The 21026-nt window shown below is 53.9% G+C and overlaps 1 protein-coding gene across 1 annotated transcript; it reads left to right on the top strand.

Annotated features, from left to right (window-relative positions):
• The first annotated feature begins 820 nt into the window (after nucleotides 1-820).
• CXXC5 (CXXC finger protein 5) lies at nucleotides 821-11217 on the top strand. Its single transcript, XM_085307730.1, has 2 exons — nucleotides 821-1847; nucleotides 10200-11217. Exons 1-2 carry the CDS (start codon nucleotides 1059-1061, stop codon nucleotides 10242-10244), a joined length of 834 nt encoding a protein of 277 aa, XP_085163856.1. The 5' UTR covers nucleotides 821-1058; the 3' UTR covers nucleotides 10245-11217.
• Nucleotides 11218-21026: the final 9809 nt, after the last annotated feature.

Genomic DNA, 21026 nt, shown 5'->3' with positions numbered 1-21026 from the left:
ACAGGTTGGGGGTCTTCATTGCAAGAAGCAGTTGTATCTGTCTAAATTTTCTATTTCTCCCCCTTAGAGCAGAGAGGAGGGGTCTCTGTCACACTTGCTCCTTAATATTTCTGTGTTTATGAGACCAGAAAATAAAAATCAGCAGGTAGCTGTATTTCCTGCTTGGCCTCAGGGTGCTGGGTGGGTTGCATTGCCTAGGCAGATGGATGGTCTGTCCCTCCCTCTCCCAGGAGGGGAGCCGGGCTGGATGCCCGGCTCGAAGCGCTCAGAGAGCAGGGAGAGGAGGACCTCGGAGCAAGGAGGAGGATGGAGGCAGCGCTAGCCTGAGCTGGGAGAGAGCAGCTTCAGTGGAGAGGGCCTGGAAACCTGAGATGCCTCTAGGTGCCCTGTCAGGTCCTGCACCCGGCTTTGTGGCTGCTGCACCTGCCTGAGGTGTGAGGGCCGGGTGGTCCTGGGCTCTGGGACCTGAGATGGCCTGCGGGTGCCTGCAGCCCATTCTGGTGTTGAGGCCGCCTGCCGCTGGAGCGGAGCAGGAGAGCCCCGTGACTTCCCTGGGATTTCAGTCCTCAGGGGGAGGAGAGCTGGGCACAGAGAGCCTTTAAACAGCAGAGTGACATTGCTCCCAGGCCAGGACTTCCTTTGTAACCCCCCGATTTCTGTCTGGATGGTGACCCTTTTAAAGAGCAGCGGAACGGATCTCCACTGAGGTCCGTTCCCTGGAGTTTCTTTGTTCGTGGCACTGAGACTTTCATTGCAGGGGGAGGAAGAGCTGCTTTGAAAAGCCTGTTTGCTCTTGCCAGTACTAACTCTCTTTTATTTTCTACTTCCAGAGCCGTATGTTTTGTATCAGAGCCGCAGACTATGTCTTTGCACTGAAATTGTACTGAAGACCTTTGCAGTCGACCTTGGAGGATACGCCCCGTTCATGAGCATTGCTGTTTAAGCTTTCTCTGGTGGCTGGTGTGTTGGTGCTGCGAGAGGGGCTTTGGGGGTCTTTTGCTTTGGTTTGGGTTTTTTTTTTTTTTTTGGTTTGGTATTGCTGTTTTGCTCTGGGCACCATGTCGAATTCGGGCTCCCATCAAGACACTGGGAACAAGCCAGACACGTTGGAAAAAAATAACCAAGATGACTCTCAACCCCCTGTCAACTCTGAGAGGAGGAACAAAAGTGGAATAATAAGTGAACCTTTGAACAAAAGTCTTAAGAAGTCCCGTCCACTCTCCCACTATTCCACCTTTGGTAGCAGCAGCTCGGTAAGCGAACATTCAGAGAAAGGCACCTCCTTAACTAATGGCAATGAAGCAACTGTGGATAAAAGTAATTCTACCTCAAAGCACAAAAACATCTCTAGTATGCTGAGCAAATTAGACAGGGTGTCAGAAATCTCCTCAGAAGGACAGAACGCCCTACAACAGTTTGCTCAGTCGACAGAAATGCTCAAAAGAGTGGTACAGGAGCATATTCCTCTAGCAAGCGACCATGGGACTGGTATCTCTGATATGGAGGCAGTCTCAGCTGCAGAGACAATGAACAGCCCCTCTGATTTTCCTTACCTGGGGGCTTTTCCCATCAACCCAGGCCTTTTCATTATGACCCCCGCTGGCGTGTTTCTGGCAGAGAGCGCGCTCCATATGGCTGGCTTGGCAGAGTATCCAATGCAGAATGAATTGGCATCTGCCATCAATTCGGGGAAAAAGAAACGGAAAAGATGTGGCATGTGCCCGCCCTGCCGAAGACGGATAAACTGCGAGCAGTGCAGCAGTTGTAGGAATCGCAAAACTGGCCACCAGATTTGCAAATTCCGAAAATGTGAAGAACTCAAAAAGAAGCCTTCTGCAGCACTGGAGGTAACCGGCCCCTGTCAGGCACCCTAACCCTTCTCTTGGGCTGCTCTCCTGGGTTTGGATCTTGCCCTAGATAATAAAACACCTGGTACTTCTTACTTTTTTTCTTTTCCCTTAACAGTTCTCACTACAAGTTGTCTGCTTTGCCCAGCGCCCCCAGTCCCCAACCCGCTCTTATGTACTGGGATTGTTCTGATTAGGGATGAGGGCTGGAGTCTCTCCCCAGGTTGCTGGTGGCCCTATGCATGCTGTTGGTGTCCCTTTTGCAGGCATTTACAGCAGAGAGTTTTTGCTGCTGAACTCCTGCTTGAGTTTCACTGCCTGTATCTGTTCTACTAAAGGGACTGCAGCTATCTGCTGTCCCTAGCCAGGGAGCACTTTCTAACCTGTTAAGGGAGTCAAAGGATGGAAAGATGGAAGGCTTTTTGGGGTAGAACTTGTGGGTAGTTGGTGGTGGCTGTGAAACCAATGTTTAYGTTGCACCTGAATCCCAGTCTCTCAGCTCACTCTTTATTGTAAATGGGAGAGAAGAGGCCCATGGTTTTGTGGTGGGAAATGGTTGCAGAATGTGCTCTTGGATGTTACTGAAGATAAAGCAATGGACGGTGCCCTGGGCAATGACTCTTGTGCTAAGGCAGTGTGAGTTGTTCCAGGGGCATGGTCTGATCGTGGCTCTGTCAGTGTGAATGCAGGAGGGATTCACYGGATTTCCTTTGAGAAATCCAAAGGCATTGTGTACATCCTTGAAGATGGCAGGAGTCCCCCTTCCCCTCCCCCTAGCTACTGAATTCACTGAGCACAGAGGCTGCTCTTCTCTCCACAGAGTGAGGCCTTATGGTGGTACTCGGGCTGTACCTCTGAGGTCTGTGGAGACCATGTCAACACAAGGTTGTTGGGTTTGGTCTTGGAAGCTGTTGCAAATTCTCCTGCCGGGTTAGGGTGCTGACTTGCTAAAAATGCCAGGTAAGGGACGTTATTAATGTGAGCTCCACAGGCAAGGTCAGGTGAACTGAGTCATCAGATAGGACTGAAATTCAGCTGGAGCCTTGCAGGTCTGACAGGAATGTGGTTGTTCCCATTAGTGTGGTGTGAATGAGAGCTTGATGCCTTGGGAGTACTGGGGATGCACTGCAGTGTGCTGGGGGCAGTGTGTGGGCACTGTTCCCTCTGGCAGTGACTGCTTCATGCTGCAGACCAGTGGCTGCTCTGGGCCAACACTTCTCTGTAGAATCTGCTTTGCATTGTGCTTAATCTAGGTTTGATTTTCTCGGGAGTTAATCTAGCCATCAGCTGCATGTGTATACCTTTTGTCCTCTTCCTGCTGGTGAGTGTACCCACAAAGCTAGCGAAGGTTAAAAAAATCACCCTGACACCAGCTAGACCTCACATACTGGTAATGCAAGGGCATCGTCCATCCTCTGACATCTTCCCAAAGAGATAACCCACTGTTTTCTTAACCACGTTCTATGTTTTCAATTAGCATCAGCTCTGAATGAATAGTGAAGGGAAAAAAGGTCTATTTGGGCGGTGGGGATGAGGAGAGTGGGACTGTGTCTTTCAAAAACCGCTGTATTGCTAAATTATATTCTTGTTCTAATTTGCTGAGTCAGTGATCTGGAAAAAGGGAGAAAGGAAAAAAAAAGTTCATCTCTTCCAAAGAGTCCTAAAACAGGTCAATAGAATCGCAGCTCACATCAGCCTGAGGAGCCGCTCCTTTCTCCCYGGCATTACACGAGTTATGGGGATGTTAAATAGCACAGGGAACCCATGAAACTATCACCCCATTGATTTGTTTCCCCATTCTGTGGCTGACTGAGAAATTGGAGCCACTGAAATTGGACTTTTAATTTGATAGCATTTGGGGACCCCAGAGAGGACGGGTCACTTTGCTTTCCAAGGGGATCTGCAAGAACGTTTAAGCTGAGGGGAGCTGGTGCTCCAGAGGAATCGGACGCCTGGGCAGACACAGGTTGCCTTGGGATGTCACAGGCTCATCCRTCAGAACACATGCTCAAAGGCTATGTATTTTGAGCCACTATTTTAGGATATCACCTYGTGCAGTGTTAGCTTAGGTAAAGTTGAACTACATTGTGACAATATGTAGAGGTGCTGGGAGAGGGATACACTGGGACCCTCTCTGATGTCACGATGATATTAGTATTTATGACCAGGCTGTTAGGTCTCACCCCACATCATCTTCCAGCCTTGGCAATGCATTGCTTTTGGCCAAGCTTATAGCAGCCATCAGGGCTGCTGCTACCTGTTTTGCTGTGGAAACACCATCTGGAGGTGACAATGGCCGGGGGAGTAGAGGTGCTGGCTGCGTAGGGTGGTCCATTTGGCATCTTCATGGGTGATGGGTCATGGCAGCACATCAGCCCTGTGTTAGCATTAATGTCAGAGTAAGGTGATGGCTATTTATACATGGCTGCAAAATTCATTGTGTGTTCTTTGAAGTGTCGTCCGCACTGGTGGGGCCCTGTGCCAGATCTGACAGGAGAAGAGCACCCTATGGAGAGCCCTGCCAAACCTCTGTCTGCGGGTCAGTCTGCCAGCCATGTATGTTGAGAGGAGTGTCCTTAGAGAGCTAGGGCAGGGGCTACAGCTGTGATTAAACATTGATCTAAAATCAAGCAGTAAAAAAATAGAATTAAACCTTTATGGCAGCATAAAAAACAGACTAAATCCCAATACCATCGTTAGGCTTTATCTGCCCATCTAAAGAGCCTGAAGAACTGGCCGCGACTGGTGTCCTGGTGCAGCGGCTGCTGGCTGAAGCACTGAGGCTGGAGAGGCAGGTCAGACACTTCGAAAGGGCAGTACCGTGTCCCTACACCAACYGGGCTCCTCTGGGCTCTACCAGCCCAGGCAGCTCTAGGTAATGCTGGATGGTCTGCCATCCAGTCCTGGGCTTATCTCTGGAGTGGAAGGCCATGTGAAGGCCATGAGTAATGGGGATTTTACTCCACAGAGCTGTCTTGAGTAGCCTTGGTGAAGTGCCTACTGCTGGCCACGATGTCCCAGCTAATAGTGGTGTGAGGGYTGTTGCTACATTGTATGGACAAGGYGGAATCCAGCCTGAGCATCCTCGTGCACTAGTTGTCCATCTTCCCTTAATAATGAAGAGAGAGAGAGGTGTTTAAGATGACTATTTCTGGAGTCTCCTTCCAGACATGTTAGAAGCTTCCTCACATCTCATTCCTCTATGTTACTCAGATGTGGACATCTGTATTTGGGTAGACGACTCTTGCACATGAATCTGTTGCAGTCTGTTCCTGTGGGTTCCATATTTGGACTTTAGCTTTTTTGTCTTTCCCAGATATTAGATTACAAATGCAGAGCCCATTGGGAAACTGATTCCTGCAGCTCTCTACTCATTGGCCTCCTCAGCTYAAATTTGCTGCCTAAGTCAGACATGCACTGGGAGTAGGAGAAAGTCTGATCTGTCCCACCTGGGCAACACCTTCTACCTCCTGTTATCTCCCTTCCACTTTCCCCATGTGCCTAAGCCCCAAATCTGGGTGCCCACAGAGGTGAGCACTTTGGGGTACCTTCTGCAGGAATATAGGGGAAAGTCACTGTTCTGGTCATGCAAATATCTTGCAGATGTCTTGACCCAAGAGAAGGACCAAAGGAGAGCCCAGCTAGCTCCTGAAGAGGTTTAATGACCTGCAGGTGGCCTATTTATGGGCTTTAGGGCAGTACATGAGTCACCATGGGCCCTACATGGGCACATGTATGTGGTAAGCTATCTCTAGGAGCCAGTGTGCTTCTTTGGAGCATAGCCCTGGAGCCTGTCTCAGGGTTGGCTCTCTCCACTGCTGCTGGCCCTGTGGCAGCTGTACCCACTGCCCAGTGAACCCAGGCACCAGAGCCCCAGGCTTGTCCAGGGGCCTTTGCTTACCTGGGGTGCATCTCTCCTCCTGCTGGTTGCTAACATGTTGCTTTGGGCRATAGAAGAAGTGCCTGTACCAGTGAAACCTTCTAGGTTGTCTATTCCCACATCAGTCTGGGAGGTGGTGTCATATTCCTCCAGGTTAAGCCTGTATCAGAGTATTTGAGGCTTGGAGAGTCTTTCCTGGAGAAGCAGAGATCATTTAGGCAAAAYTGATGCCCACAAATCCATAGGCCCTGATGGGATGCACCCACAAGTACTGAGGGAGCTGGTGGATGTTATTGCTAGGCCACTCTCCATCATCTTTGAAAGGTCATGGAGAACTGGAGAGGTGCCTGAGGACTGGAAGAAAGCCAATGTCTCTCCAGTCTTCAAAAAGAGCAGGAAGGAGGACCCAGGAAATTTCAGACCAGATAGCCTCACCTCCATCCCTGGAAAGARGATGGAACAGCTGATCCTACATGTCATCTTTAAGCATGTGGAGGAAAGAAGGTGCTCAGGAGTAGTCAGCATGGATTCACCAAGGGGAAATCCTRCTTAACCAGTCTAATAGCCTTCTGTGATGGAATGACTGGCTGGGTAGGTGAGGGGAGAGCAGTGGATGTTGTATACCTTGACTTCAGCAAGGCTTTCGATACTGTCTCCCATAACATCCTCCCAGATAAGCTCAGGAAGTGCAGGTTAGACGAGTGGACAGTGAGGTGGATTGAGAATKGGCTGAAAGGCAGAGCTCAGAGGGTTGTGCTCAGTGGCTCACAGTCTAGTTGGAGGCCTGTAGCTACTGGTGTCCCCGGAACAGATTGCCTAGAGAAGGTGTGGAGTCTCCTTCTCTGGAAATATTGAAAACCTGCCTGGATGCAATCCTGTGCAACATGCTGTAGGTGACTCTGCTTGAGCAGGGAGGTTGGACTAGATGATCTCCAGAGGTCCCTTCCAACCTTATCGATTCTGTGATTCTGTGATACTTATCCTTCGGTAGCTGAAGCACTTAGGCTGGGGTGCTCCCAAGTATTTTGTAGGTTATGTTATGTCTTGAGCATTTCAGAGAAATTACTAGTTCCCTATGGCTTTCTTAGAGCCAGGAGGAGTTSAGGGTGGGGTGGGAATGGGGACATTCTCACCAAGGTTTGGTTCAGGACCCTGGGCTGTTTCCCATTAGTGTCACATGCTTGTTTGGACATGCAAAAACCAAAGGGGAAAGTTTTCACAGATGGCCTTGTTTCTGGCATGTCCTGTTGGTGATCGTGTGCCCCATGGTTCTGGCAAGTATCACTTCACCTTCACTGGAGTCTCTTGGCATCTAGAAACATCATGGTACTTGCACAGGTAGCACTTGGTCTTGTAAATATTGCTCTGGCTTCCCATCTCTATCCAGCTGGGAAAACATCCTACCTCCTCCTTCTGGGTAGTCATATCCTCCTACCAGTGTAGGACAGAGCATCTCTCTTTCTGGGCCTTTGGATCACAAGTTCCCTTGAACTCTGTTACTGGAGGTGGCTTCGGAGGTGTTCTTTGTTATCAGGYACTTTGTCACATGCAAGATTGAGCCTGATCAGAGCCTGGAGCATGTTACTGTCCAACTTCATCCCTCTTCACTCTGTGCAGCGAGATGCTGAGGGGTCCACTGCGGTGCCCAGAGTTGCTCTGCAGGGGAAAGAGATGTTCGTCAGGGCCCCTGGTCAGGCTGTAGACATCTGTCCCTGCATCCCCCTGGGGCAGGAGCGGGTTAGAGCCTGTGTGTCCTCACAGATTTCGGTGTGGGACCGTGCAGTCCCACCAGTGCACAGCCCACTGGTAGATTAGCAGCTGCRTGGGGTCCAGCTCTGAGCGGCAAAGCCTTGGCCTGTTCCCAGGCAAGGGATGCTGTTGACTTTCCTTGCAAAAGCCCAGGATAAAGTTGAGGGTAGGAGAGAGGAGAGTTTCTGAGAGTTCTGAGGGGGGACACTAACCATTAAATCCCACTTAAGCTGCTACCCCAAGCTGCGTCAACTATGTCTGTACCAAGTTTCTCTGCTTGATATCCTTGTAAGCACATCTGCTGGCTGGACCGGGGGAAGGTGTTTAGGCAAGGCAGCTGTGTCACAAGATGTGTCCTTGTGCCTTGTGTTTCTTTTGCTCCTGCGTGCTGGGTGGGATCTGTCTGTTTTCCCCGTGTGGCTGAATCGCCAGGGTCCCAGCCCGACTCATGCGTGCACCCCTTTGTATTTTTTCTTGCATTTTTTCCATGTCCTTAAGCGCAGGGGAGGTCCRGGCTGGGCTGCCGGCACCGGGAGCGAGGGAGGTCACCTCGCCGTGCCAGGCTCCGCTGGAAAGGCCGTGCCCTGCCGCAGCGGCGGCGGCTTGCTGCGGCCCGGCCATTGTGCTCGCTATCGGACGGAGGGGAAGTTGGAGGCTGTGCCATTGTGTCTGGAGCGGAGAGGGGACAGTGGGAACAATCGCGGAGCTGTTTTTCCAGATGCCCTTTCAGGAGCGAGTGTTCCCACTGCCTCCTTGTTGTCGCTGTGTTATAACTTCAGTGAAATCCTTAAGTGGTAGAGTGCTGCTGCAGGGCAGTCCCAGGTCAACGAGGCCCCCATTGGCACGAATTTGTTYGGCCTCAACTGAGCCGTAAACCCTCTCGCTCATCTCACACCTAACCAGAGATCTTTGCTCAGGAGAAAAGCTGAGTCAGGGACTAGGAGCTCTTGTCCTGAGCATTCGGCTGCCTCTGCAGGTGGCTGGCGGAGGGGGCAGCCGGGAAGCGGGGGGCCTGCCCAGCGGCCCGTGCCTCGTGCCTAGGGAGGAAGGCAGGGCGCTCGGAACGTGCTCGCTGGCCCCCCGTTTTGGCCGGGCTGCGGGAAGGGCCGTGCTCAGCCCATCCTTTGCGCAGAATGAAAGCAGCTCRGAGTGGTTCTGCTGCCTGCCCCCATCGTGGGGCGGGGTGGGAACCTTCCAAGGCGCAGTGCTGCAGCCGCTTGCTGCCACGTGCGCAGGACCTCTGAGATGAAGCTTTTTCTGCCGCTGGAAGGCATCCTTTCATTTGAAAAGCACCTGTGGGAAGACAGGTCTTTGCAGGGTGGGGGTAGGCAGCAGGCAGGACCACTGGAGCGGCGGTGACTGGATCCAGGAGAGTGTCAACACACAGGTGTGGACCGGGTTGCCAGCCTCAGGGTGTCCCGCCGAGGAGGGACCCAGGAGATGCTCTGTGCTGCCTGGGCCATGGCCTGGCRTGCCGGCCGGGAGAGCAGCGCTGAGCCGCTCTCCCTCGCCCCGATCCTGCTCTGCCCGGCCGGCCCCTGGAGGGAGCAGTGCAACGGCTGAGSTGCGGGAGACGCACCGGCTCCTTGCACCCGGGACAGCTCCAGCAGCTCAGCCTGTGCGAGCCTGAGCTCCCTCCCAAAGGCGCTGAGCACCCGGGGCCCCCGCGGGCTCCCATCCTACCTGGCAGCGCTGAGCAYTTTTGAACGGGGTAGGGGTGGGAGCTCTTCATTTGCTGCTGGTGGCAAACGTGGGGCAGAGCCTGTGCGGGGATAGGGAGGGTGCTGAGCTGTGGCTTGGATCAGGCTGGCAGCCGGTGGCTTACGTGTTGGGCAAGGCCACGCGCTCGCCTCCCTCGCGCCGGCTTTGTCCGGCGGCGCCGCGGGAGCGCCGGGGCCGGCCCTAATGCCGAGCGCAAAGCGGTTCAGTGCCGGGGCAGGGCGGCCGGGTGCGTGGGGCCGTGGTACGGCGAGGCACCCTGAGCTCCTTAGCCAGCCTAGGTCGCTTTTGTGCCGCGGCCAGCGGGCGTGTGAAGGGGCGGCTCAGGGAGTGGGCTGAGCTCACCGCCCTGCGCCGCGCCGCCCCGCGCCGTCCCGCGCCGTCCCGCGCCGGGGGCTGGCACCCTCCGGCAGGAGCCGTCCGCCAAGAATGCAGCGTTGTGCTGCTGGGGTGCCGGGAGCACTCGGCCCGCCGGGATTACGGCCCCTCTTGCCCTCCGCGGAGCCCGCGGCTTCTGCCTGGGCCCGAGGCCGGTTTTGCCTTTTCCGAGCAGGCTCTGCCCGACCTTCCCTCCCTGCCAAGGACAAAACTGGCCATGCTGCCGCCACTGCCGAGCCCTCGACGGGAGGGATGGGGCAGAGCTGGCCCGGGCTCTCCGCATGGTTGCCTGCTGCTTTTACTTAGCTGCCTTTAATCAACTTAGCGCTGATGACATTAGTGGCGCTGCCCRCTAATACCTGTTTGACGAGGCTCCCTCACGTAAACAAGGCCGTCCCGGGGGCTCGCTAGCTGCGGCCAGAAAGCACTGGCCCCAGCTCCCCCCTCCGAACCTGAGCTGGCCCCGGGGAGCAGTGGGTAAGGAGCCCCCCAGCCGTCCCCGGAGCAGCCGCTGCGGGGCCAGGGCTGCGGCGTGGGGCTCATCCTGCCCGCGACCCGACTTAATGCCTCGTCCCTTCTCTGTCTTGTTCTTCTCCCCCCTTCCCCTTGTCTCTCTTCCTTTCCAGAAGGTGATGCTTCCTACAGGAGCTGCGTTCAGATGGTTTCAGTAGGAATGGGAATCCCAAAGCTCTGTCATCCAAGTGCAATGTCACTGCTTGCTTGTGTTGTCTCAGGCAAGGGATTTTTGGCTGAAATGAATGGATGCACCTGTGTCTCTTTAGAACCAAAAATATTTTCTCGCAAAATTTCATTCCTGTTTTTATAATTTTTTTTTTGCGTTCGTTTAACATCTTCGAGTCCTAGTCAGACATTTAACTGCTTTTCAAATAAAATAATTAAAAGAAAAAAACAATGGATCTGTAAAGTACCAAGACTTAATAGACAGAGTATGGACAATCAGTTTCTTTCTGTGTTTTGGTGTTGATGTTGTTTATGTGTGAAAGATGCAGTACTTGTGTAGGGAATGTAAATTTACAGTAACCTTTTAAAATCTAGTTACTAATAAGCACTACTGTAATTTAGCACAGTTGTTTAATTGCACCCTCATTTATACTTTTTATTTGATTATTTCCCATCATACAATAGAGTGGATAGTTTCTAGAATGCCTCAACTTCATGTTTATAAATGAGAATATGTTTAAAGCRATGTAGTATCCCTTTTCCTAGCCATTCACGTATGTAGGTTTAACCAGCAAGAGGTTTGGTATAAAAGATGAAAGAAAACAATTACTACAAAAACGGCGGTCCTTGAAAAAGGAAAAAAAAAGAAGAAAAAAGAAAAGAAAAACATGTCATTGTTAGTTTATTAATATAGAACAAGAAATACTGAATACAGAAAAAAACTCCTAATTGCAATGGTTTACTTCTAGAAGTCATTTTTGTAAACTTACTGAAGTTAAAATCAAAATAAAAATAATATTGCAGGACCTGTGCTGAAGCAGTTATGAAAAGTGATATTTCTCTTCTGTTCAAATCCCCGTCTCTCCAGCGCTCTCTACATCATTAAATTGAAATGCTGTTTGTAATGTTTTAGCGATCCAGGCTGTTTTTGTGAATAAAATGAATGCATGTTTTGTGTCATGATTTACAGCTTTGTTATTTCTCTCCATCCCTGTCTCAAGCAGTTTGGGTCCCCCCCCTACCCCCCAGCCCCGATGCTGCAGGCAGGCGAGACGGCCCCCAGCGCCATCCTCGACGCGGTGGGTGCACCCGGGAAGTGGAGCTGGCCGCCCCTGGGGGCTTGCTGGCAGCTAGGGCTGCTGCTGCTCGGGAAGGGCCGTCACACCGCATAAACCTGCAGCTCCTGAGCCGGCCGTAACAAAATAATGACCTAGGAATAGTGTCGCCGGCTAAATCTGCRTGTGTTTAATCCTGGCGGTAGCTGGGTTAAGCCAGCCTTGTGTCTCCTCCCAGGGATATTTCACAGCTCGACCTGCCTGGAGTTTTACCATGTTGCGCATGCCATTTGTTTTTGTAAAAGAAAATAATTAACATGCCACAGATAACTGCACTGAGAGTTGTTTTGTCAGGACAAGCAGAAAATGAAAATGTAGAGAAAGAAACTCTTCAAGGTGAGTAAGTTTAGGTGTTTGAATATTTGAGGAGACCACACGTCTGTTTTTATAGGCTGTTTTTTCTTCAAGTTTTTTTTGTCCAGCACCAGATCAGCATGAGCTGTTTGGGGCAGAGGGTTGCTGGAGGCAGCACTGGGCCTGGCTGTAGGACGGCAGCTGCTGGGATCGCTGCCCACACTGTGTGGGGCGGGGGAGGGTGTCGAGACATGCTCTCCATCGCCATGGTCATTTGGGAGGRGGACAGTGCCATGCTTCGATCCAGCCCTTCCCCAAAGCGGACGGTGTCATGAGCGCAGCCCTTGGCAATCGGAGACGTGGCGGCACGTGGTGTCTGCTGCATCCCGCTTGCCCGCGCCTGCAGGAAGCCCTGCACTGGCCCTCCTTGTCCCAAGAAGGTCCCAGGGTCTCCTGGTGGGAGCAAGGTCAGGCCCCATCTCAACCAGGGCAAGAGGCAGATGTGACATGACGTGGCAGACCTGGCTCCTACCKCCCTCGGAGGAGGTCTTTGTCCCTGGCTCCAGCCAACTTTTGGGCCGGGCGGGTGCCCGGAGCCGAGCATCTGTTCAACAGATGTGCAGCCCAGCAGGAGGGGAAGGCGGGGAGGCAATGGAGGTACGTGGACTTTGCGCGGCTCCGCTCCCTCCCTGCCAGGCAGGAACCTGCGAAGCCCCAGAGAAGGCAGAAATCACAGAAAAGCCMTTTGAAAGCCCTTAAGGAAAACTTCCACAAATTCAATCTCCACCAGCTTTTGAGTCAGGCCATCTCGCCGCATCCATTGGGCTCACGCCGGGGGACAGGAATTTCGTGTGGGATCCTTGCCCCTCGCTCTGGAGCAGCTGGGTTGTGCTGTCAACTGTGCCCAGGGGTGCAAGCTGGGCAACCTGGAGCCTGCGATGGATGGAGCTGAGCCAGGGTGGCAAGGGACAGAGCCGCGACGTCAGTGGGGACAACGGAGCCTGTGTGCTGCCACTCGCGCTGCTGCACGGCATAGCCAGGGTGCCTGCATGCCCCACACCAACCAGTTTGGCACTGGTAAGTGTCTGCAGGGAGCTGGGTCCCTGTTTGCACTCCTCGGGCAACAGCCAAAGTCACTTAGCAGGAATGTGCCTGTGGGGGGGTGTATAAGGTGGAAAACAGCAGTCCAGCTGATTTTTATGACTGTGACAAATATTTGGGATAGTGTGACTGGACAGTGCTGGCACCTGGGGGGATGGGCCCATGCCCCATGCTGGGAGTMTGTCCTGGGGAGGGTGGTGGGAAAAGGGAATGGCACGCAGACCCCTGTGCAGGGCTTTCCACCTCCAACCACTATGCTAGGCGGAGGTGCTGCTATTTCTTTYATCCTCAGCAGCAGCCACAGCTGGGGCTGTCCTGCAAGGCCATGCCCAGGCAGCCCCCAACTTGTTGGGATGCCTTTGCCCACCGTCCCCAGCTGACTGGTGTGAGCCCACCCATCGCCGACTGGCAGCACTGTGGCTGGCAGTGCGGCAGGGCTGAGGGCCGCCTGGCACTGGCAGGGCGAAGGGTTCTCCAGCCACGTCTCTGTGGCAGGTCTGCGCTTGGCACTGTACATACAGCCACAGTGGCTGCCATCAGCACAGGTCACAGGGTGGGGAAATGCCCCCAGGCCAGTTGCAGATGGGGCAAACTCCAGACTTACTCCCCACTCTGGAGTCGTAATGCTTCCAGCTCTGCTTTCTCCCAGGGGAAACCCCACGCTTTTGCCAGGCAGGAAACTGAGGCATGGTGTGTGTCCCTGAAAACCCTCTTGGGCATCACTCGGGCATGGCATGCTGTGGCAGCCCATATGCTCCAGTGAGCCCCTTGCCAAGCGCTGGGGAGGTTTAGGGGAAGACACCCAGGGCAGCACCCTTTGAGCACAGAGTGCAGAGCAGGAAGGCAACTCCAGCGGGGAGCTGGGCTCTCTCCCAGCCGCTCTGCCTGGCTGCAAAGCAACTGGCATGGGCTGTGCTCTGCAGGCAGTGCAGCTGCTGTGCCTGGAGCTCGCACCCATGCAGGTGTGTGATCCTGGAGTAGCTTGCAGGCCTGAGTGTGAGCGGGGTGGGGGAGGGGGATGGTGCCACTGCAATGAGAATGGCCTCTGCCCATGCCTGCCTTCACGCTGATAGTTCTCTTGCCCCTTATGTGGGGTCTGGAGCTGGGAAGCAGTGACTGGCACCGCTCTCCACGTTGCAGTGGCCTCCCCAGCCCCCTGGGGACCCCTTAGCCTTGCTGCCATTCCAAGCACTAGCAACCGCAGCAGCTGCATGCTCCTCAGCTCATGTGGGTGCTGCCGCTGCTCCTAGTCTCCAGGCACTGCACTTGTACTGGAGTAGGTCCCAGGACACCAGGGCTAGAGGTAGCATTATTGGGGCAGTGGGTGCTGACAAGGGATGTGGACATTAACAAAGGATGTGGGCATCAGCAGAGGATGTTGGCATTGACAGAGGACATCATTAATGATACCAGGGATGTCGGCATCAGCATGGGATGTGGGCAACAGCTTAAGAGATGAGCATTCACAGGGCACATGGGTGTCTGCAGGGACTGGGGGCATTGGCAGGAAATGTGGATGTTAGCAGAGGGACATGGTGTTAGCAGGGCCTTCCCCAAGAGGAACAAGGACAAAACAGTTTGTGAGATAATACGGAGCCAGAGAGAAGATGGGATTCAAACTCTCCCTGTGAGCAGGCCTGGGATGGTGGGGCTATGGGGAGGTGGGAGAGAGTAGCCTCTCCACAGCACTGGTAGCTCACCCCCCTACTGGGCTGCATCTTTGCCTCTGTGTCTCCTGGGGTGAATGGCCTCTCCTTGCCAACAAGTTCCGGTCCAGGCAAGCATGGTGCAGGGACCTCAGGCATCCCTGAGGGCCAAGCCCTTCTTCTGCAGCACATGCAGCTGTGATGTTGCTGCTGGCCACAGACCCTGAGCTGTGCTATGCCTCCAGCCTGCCCAGGCTGCTGAGGAAGAAATCCCCCAGGCTGCCATCCCCCAGGCCCAGCAGGGCTGGGTGCTGGGGCTGGGACCGGCTGCTGGGAAGGTGCGACGGTGATAATGAGCTCTGCACAGTGTTGAGGGAGCTGCTTAAGCAGTACCACAAGGGCTAGCATGGGGGTCACTCTTAATTAACATCCTCATTAACACTTGGAAGAGGAGTCAGTGCAACCTGCCGCCAGTTGCCGCCAGTCCTACTGTGTGCTAGCACAGAGGGCATGACTGGATTCAAGCTCCCCTTCCTGCCTGACCTTGGTAGCTCAGCCTCTGCATAGGAGGACAGAAGCAGCTGATGCTGTGAGACACTGGTGTCCAACACAAAGCTTGGGCTGGGGCTGGCAGTGATGCATGGCCATGGGCACAACAGCAGCACCAGCGGGGGTTTGAACAAAGAGCTGGCTCAGCCAGGCCGGAGGGGGGACAAACCCCAGAGCCCCTGGTATGGGAAGAGCCGCATCAGAGCAGGTGGCAGGAGCTGTGAGCTCCACACTGATGCTGGAGCTGCACACAGGCACCTCTCAGGTGGTGACCTGGCCCAGGCAAACGAGGCTGTCCTGCCACAGGAGCACCCCCAGCACCTTCAAGTGGCTTTGCATGGCCGAAGGGTGCTCACACAGCCCGCTCCAGAGTGGGGTGAATGCTTTATAGGCTGCTCAGTGAGCTGATGGCCCCCCACCCCTTGCCTTTGCCACCTTCCCATCCACTGGAGCCATCATTGGCCTCCCTGGCCTGCTGTTCTTCCTGCTGCTGTTTTGGGCTGCTGGTTGCAGTTGGGGCCTGGTAGATTGATGGCCTCCTCCAGGCCCGCCATGCTCTTGGATGCAATTAGTAGCCTGACCTCGCGCTGACCCATGCGTCTCCCCCCTTCCCTCCCTTCCTCCCTCCTTCCCTCTCAGCACGGGGAATGTGAGCAGGATGCAGGAAACGCTGAACAAAATGTGCTTCAGCTGAGCCGGATGGCGGGCTTGCTGCGAGTGCCACAGGCTGAGCGTGACCTTCCCAGGCAGGCTGGGGCAGGCTGTGGGCAGCGTTGCTCCCACTGCTTCGCTGCAGCTCGGCTGTGACGGCGGGGCGGGCAAAGCCGCAGCGGAAGCGCTTGCTGCCACGCTCAGTTAATGTTCAACAGGGAAGTTCAAGACTCTTCCTTTGTGTCTTGAAGGCAGAGTGGGATGTGCAAAACCCTTCCAGCCTGGTGGCCCTTCCTATGACACGATTGCAGCTGGGGGAAGCATGGTGGTGGCTATCCCTGGASAGAGGCAGCTTCCCGGCTCCTCAGCACCCCGGTGACACAAGGCAGCCGCCAGCCAGGGTGTCCAGCTATGCCTGGGCCCTGCATGGCCTCGGCAGAGTGGTACTGTGCTGCTTGCAGGTGGGAGCCTGGCCCAGGAGCGCCTGGCAATGGGGTCCTGTTGCAGAGGCTGAGCTCTCCAGCCATGCTGGTTGCTAGAGGCAGGTGCCAGAGGTACGGGCAGCACTGTTCTCATGGCCCCTCTCCGGCTCCAGTTAGGACTCAGGAGCTGCAGAGAGGCAGGTAGTGAGCCGAGGAGGAGGAGAAGGTCATAAGAGGGGAGCTGTGAACTTGTTTGGTGGTGGTGCCTTTGTGAAGATGGGATGGGGTTGGCCATGAACAAGGAGGCCTTGGAGCTGCTCTGTGACTCCGTTCAGCCCAAGGGTGAGAGGGCTGCAGGAGCTCCCAGCAGGGCTGCAAGAGCTCCCAGCAGGGACCGGTGGGCTAGGGAGCAGCTTGGGTGTATCAYACAGGAATGCTGCACAGCCAGGGGAGTTCAGTGGGGCCAAGACATAGGCTGGCCAGCCTCCATGTGAAGCAGAGAGGTGGTTGGCATCTCCTACAAGGCCAGGCCATCTGTGGCTGCTCCCCTGTGTATCATGGCACGTGGGCTGAGCTGATGCCACTGCAGAGTGAGGCAGCTGCTGCTCTTGCATCAGGAGGATTGGCAGCCTTGSCCCCTATCTCAACTGGATATGCCCTGTGCAGACAGCATCACTCGCTTGGGACATGCTGCTCTGGTGCCAAATGCCAGTGGGGTTGCTGGGACCGGTTTACCCCAGAGAGGTTGGCAGTGGGTTGTCAACCCTCACCAAGAATGGGGAGCCATAAGGGATCCTGGCCCACACGCTGCCTGCTTTTTTGGGGCTGTTATGGACTGTTAAGAGCTTTCTGATCATCTTCAAGTCTGGAACCTTAGGCCAAGCCTATCAGCCACTGAGTCAGCTCACACAGGAATATCAATCTAAATAAATCTCTCTCCATTCAGTTCTCCCTGGCTGACCAGTTGAAATTTCCCCTGCATCACAAAGCTCCCATAAGCTTTTTTGCCCAGTTTTCAGCCCTGGATGAATTTCTTCTCAACATTATGCATTTTGAAAATTCAGACTAAAAATCTCCCATCTTTTGTAGCTTATCCTCCAGGAACAAGTGCTGAACTGGCTTATTCCTCTGGACGATGCCCATGCTGAAGCATGTGATGGAGGAAGCAGGAGGATCCTTCCAAGACAGTGAATCAAAGAACTGATGGCATTGTCTCTGTTCTGGAGCAAGCCTGAAGAGGATCTATGGGCTCTTCTCAGGGTAGATGAACCATGGGGGATCCCTCATCACTTCACTGCATCTCTGAATCTTTCAAACTCCCTGACCTACTACCACACACCGAAGTCTCCCCTGTGGCTAGGAGCCATGTGAGGCAGATGTATACATAGCAGAGCCCCTAAAAAGTGGGCTGTAGGTGGGAGATGACATCCACTCCTGTGTCCCACCATTCTGAAAAGAGATAGGTCCCAGATAAGACAGAGCTGTGGCCCTAGATGGCCAAGATCTCCAGGCTGGTCATTGTAGCATGGCTCTGTGGGATGCATAGAGCCATCTATGCATCCCATAGATGCAGGAGTCATGGGTGGTTTTTCTATTTGGGGATGTGCAGAAACGCGCCAAGATCCTCCTACTCTGAGGACTTGTGTACCATGGGACCTGACACCCTGCCTGGAGCTCAGCTCTCTACTCAGCAGGGCTGCTCCCAGCCTTGTTCTGACAAGGAGGAAGCATCCTTGGTGAGCAGGGAGTCGAGGTCTCAGCTCCCATCCCTGTGTTCTGTAGGGTATGTGAGACCTTGGGCAGTGCATGGAGGGGGACATCTCTCTCCTCCTTGGCCCATTGTCATCACTCCGACTCCTGCAGCATACCACATCCTCCAGCATACTCCACTGCAAGGAAGACCCTGTAGGCAACAAGGAACATGTGCTCTGGTTGAGCAGTGGTTGAGCAGTGAAGCCTGATTATTCTTGGTACATGTGTAGGTGCCCCCAGATTCAAACCATGCCACAGTTGTTCTGCTCTTCCAGGCAACATTTGCTTGCTGCAAAGTTCACACCAGTCCGCTGTGGCTCCTGCTTAATCGGAGACTTGTTGCTGTGCCAAGACCGGTTTCAGCACTGCGTCAGGATGTTTTAAGGCCAGTGCAGTCAGGATTTGTGAGAAATAGGTCGGCCTGTGACAGCGGAAGGAGGCTACTAAATACGAGACGCTATGTTATCAGAGGGAAAAAAGTACTGAGGCCTTTGCATTGCAGGAAGAGGAGAAGAGGAAGGAGTGACTGGTGTGGCTGCAGTCCCAGCATTAACATTCAGCCTTTGGATGACGACTTGTGAACAACAGCAGCTGAGCAGAGGCTTAGGAGAGGCAACTGGTACCAGCCCAGGCCAATGGGTTTGCAGCCTGGAACCAGCAGGGGCTGCTTCCCCTTGCCTGGGTGCTAGCACCGATAGCCATTATGAGTCCTCTGTCCTGGGGGGGGGGGGGGGGGTGCATGTACTCCCCTCTCCCCCCTCCCCTGACACATTGTGAGTGGATGTAGTACTCATGATGCCAGCCAGGTGGTATCATGGGCAACAGGGAGACAAGATCCTGCTGTCCTGTTGCTTCCCTCCAACCTGCCCCACAGCCCTCTTGTTCTTCTGCTCTAGGGCGTGATGTTGAGGCCTTGTAAAGTCRGAAAGGTGCCTTTCTGTCTCCTGTCTTGTGTTTGAGATCTTTTGGCTTGCTCCTCCTGTGAGTGGCCTGGTGGGACGCTGTGTCCCAAGCCTTTAGCCCTCTCCCCAAGGCTAAGCAAACCTAGCAGGCCTGCTGAGGCCAGAGGAGATGCTGGTTTTTATCTCATTGACTGGCAACAGGCAAACCTAGGAGCCAGCAAGAGTTAAAAGAGGCTATACTAAACCTAGGAAAGGCGCAGGAACAGGACAAGCATAGATGAAATGTTCCAAAGTATTTAGTCTCTTTTCCCAGATGTGCCAGTTAGTGCCACCTACTTTCTGGCCTTTCCTGTTCTCCTCTTCCTTGCCAAAGAGGGATGATGTCCAGAATATTTCACAAGACCACCTTCTATAGTCAGGGTTTCTCTTGCACAGGAACAAGAGAGTAAGATCATCTCCCCCTTTCTTTCCGGATGTGCCCGTTTTACCTTGGCAGAGCCCTGGCTGACCCTGGATTTCTGCCTCCTCTCACTGCCCTTCCTATTGCTGAGCCATTTTATGTTATCTTCAGGGACATGAGTTCTGAGCAGGTGGGCAATACAGGTAGCCATTGCTCTTCCAGCCCTTTAGGCCAAGTAAGGCAGCACTGGAAATCATCTGAGCCCCACTTCCTCCAAGCTGATTGGTGGGAGCCAAGGATCAGGGCTTCAAGGAATACATCCTCCTTGACCTTTACAGACATTAATTTCTTCATTTTTTCCCCTCACTCACTGGTTCTGTTCTTTTTAAAGCCCCATCTGCTGTAGGTTGTGCTATTTCCAGCAGTGGCATGGCCATGCGCCTCCTTACCTCCAGTGGATTCAGTTTCCCAATGGAGGGAACAGACTTGTCAGGAGATCAGAGCCCACAAAGGACTCATGTCCTGCACCTTCCTCGTTCCTCTCCTGCAAATCTGGACAGTGCTAAACCCCTGAGAGTGAGCAGGAGAGCTCAGCACAGCTCAGAAACTCTCAAATGTGACCCACTCACTGCTGCAATCTTCCAGATGCTCCCACTCACATGACAGTGATGACATGTTTCCTTTGACATCCTTCCACCATGCCATTGCAGGCACAAGTCTCCCTTAAAAAGCTGTGAACCAGAAGTTTTACAGAAATACTAATTGCTTCATAATTCCCTGGAAATCATGTTTCCCCAGCCCAGCTCAGACAAAGAGTTTGCATATTTTATTATACTAGGTGCTGTCTATTTTTGAACTGTGTTTGAGTGATAATTTGCATGTTCAGGGGTGCTGAAAAGCCATGCTAGCCCCAATGGTGTAAGGCTAACCATGGTAACCAGTTAACTGACACCACAGCAGCCCTTAGCCGGACATGCCTGGTACCCTCTCCACCCTGCCTGGGACCATCCCAGGCCCACAGCCACCTCACGTACCTCCCAAGATGCACATGTGCAAGCAGTGCACACACTCTGCCCCCTCCACCTCCACAGCTCCAGAGAAGAGTATTCAGGTCAACACACGGCTGTTACCAGCAGCCGTTTGCCGGCGTGGCGTGCCGAGGCGACTGAAGCGTGCGGGAAGCAAGCCGCGGTGGCACGTCCCTGCAAGCATAGTGCACTAATGTGCGCTGACAGCTCCTCCTGCCGCCAGGCGACCTGGGCACTGTCCCCGGTGGCAGATGCTTCCCGGAGAAGGGTGGGCGGCCATGCTCTGCACCCAATCTGACTCACACGTCAGCCTGCGTAAGCAAGAGACACTCTTTGCCCTGTTGCCAGGCCAAGGCTTGGTTTGCTTCAGGAGATGATCCTGCTTTGCACTGATGCTTGGTGACGTCCATAGGGCACAACTGCCATGAAGCAACCCTTGTGCTAACGCCTTCTGGACAACCCTGTAAGTCTGGCCCTGCCTAGGAGGGAAGATTTGGTGCTCATGGTTGTTGGGGCAGAGGAAGGAAGCAACTGGACATAGTGGTGGTGGCGATGGAGGGGAATACTGGGATTAGAGAACCCAAGGGATTGAGACAGCTCAGCCCCCCATGCCAATCCAGAGAGTGCAGTCAGATCACAGATGCATCAGGTCTTTTTAATCTGGAGAGCGTGAGGTGAGGCTGGGCTATGGCAGGGACCACACCACATGCTTGCTGCTACTCCTACATGCAGTTAGGCCATAGGTGCAGGAGCCAGGCTGAGTGGGACAAGGACTCTGGCACTGAGCCATGGCCACCACCTGCTCTGCATGGTCTAGAGGGCATCCATGGGCAAGATGATTTGTTGCCTATTGTGGTAAGTCCGGATAAATTACCATTTGACACCTGCAAGGGGAGGTTTGAATTGTCTTTG

Source organism: Rhea americana, unplaced genomic scaffold (genome assembly GCF_003343005.1).
Source record: "Rhea americana isolate MKP2758 unplaced genomic scaffold, rheAme1 scaffold_262, whole genome shotgun sequence".
NCBI classification, from domain to species: domain Eukaryota; kingdom Metazoa; phylum Chordata; class Aves; order Rheiformes; family Rheidae; genus Rhea; species Rhea americana.
The sequence above is the reverse complement of the archived record's forward strand: the minus strand, read 5'-3'. Positions and strand labels throughout refer to the sequence as shown.

What these genes read in the sequence shown, in the direction of transcription:
- CXXC5 (XM_085307730.1), top strand. Translation starts at nt 1,059, where the DNA reads ATGTCGAATTCGGGCTCCCATCAAGACACTGGGAACAAGCCAGACACG. An exon ending in AGCCTTCTGCAGCACTGGAG is followed by an intron (nt 1,848 to 10,199) that starts GTAACCGGCCCC and finishes CTTCCTTTCCAG; the next exon opens with AAGGTGATGCTTCCTACAGG.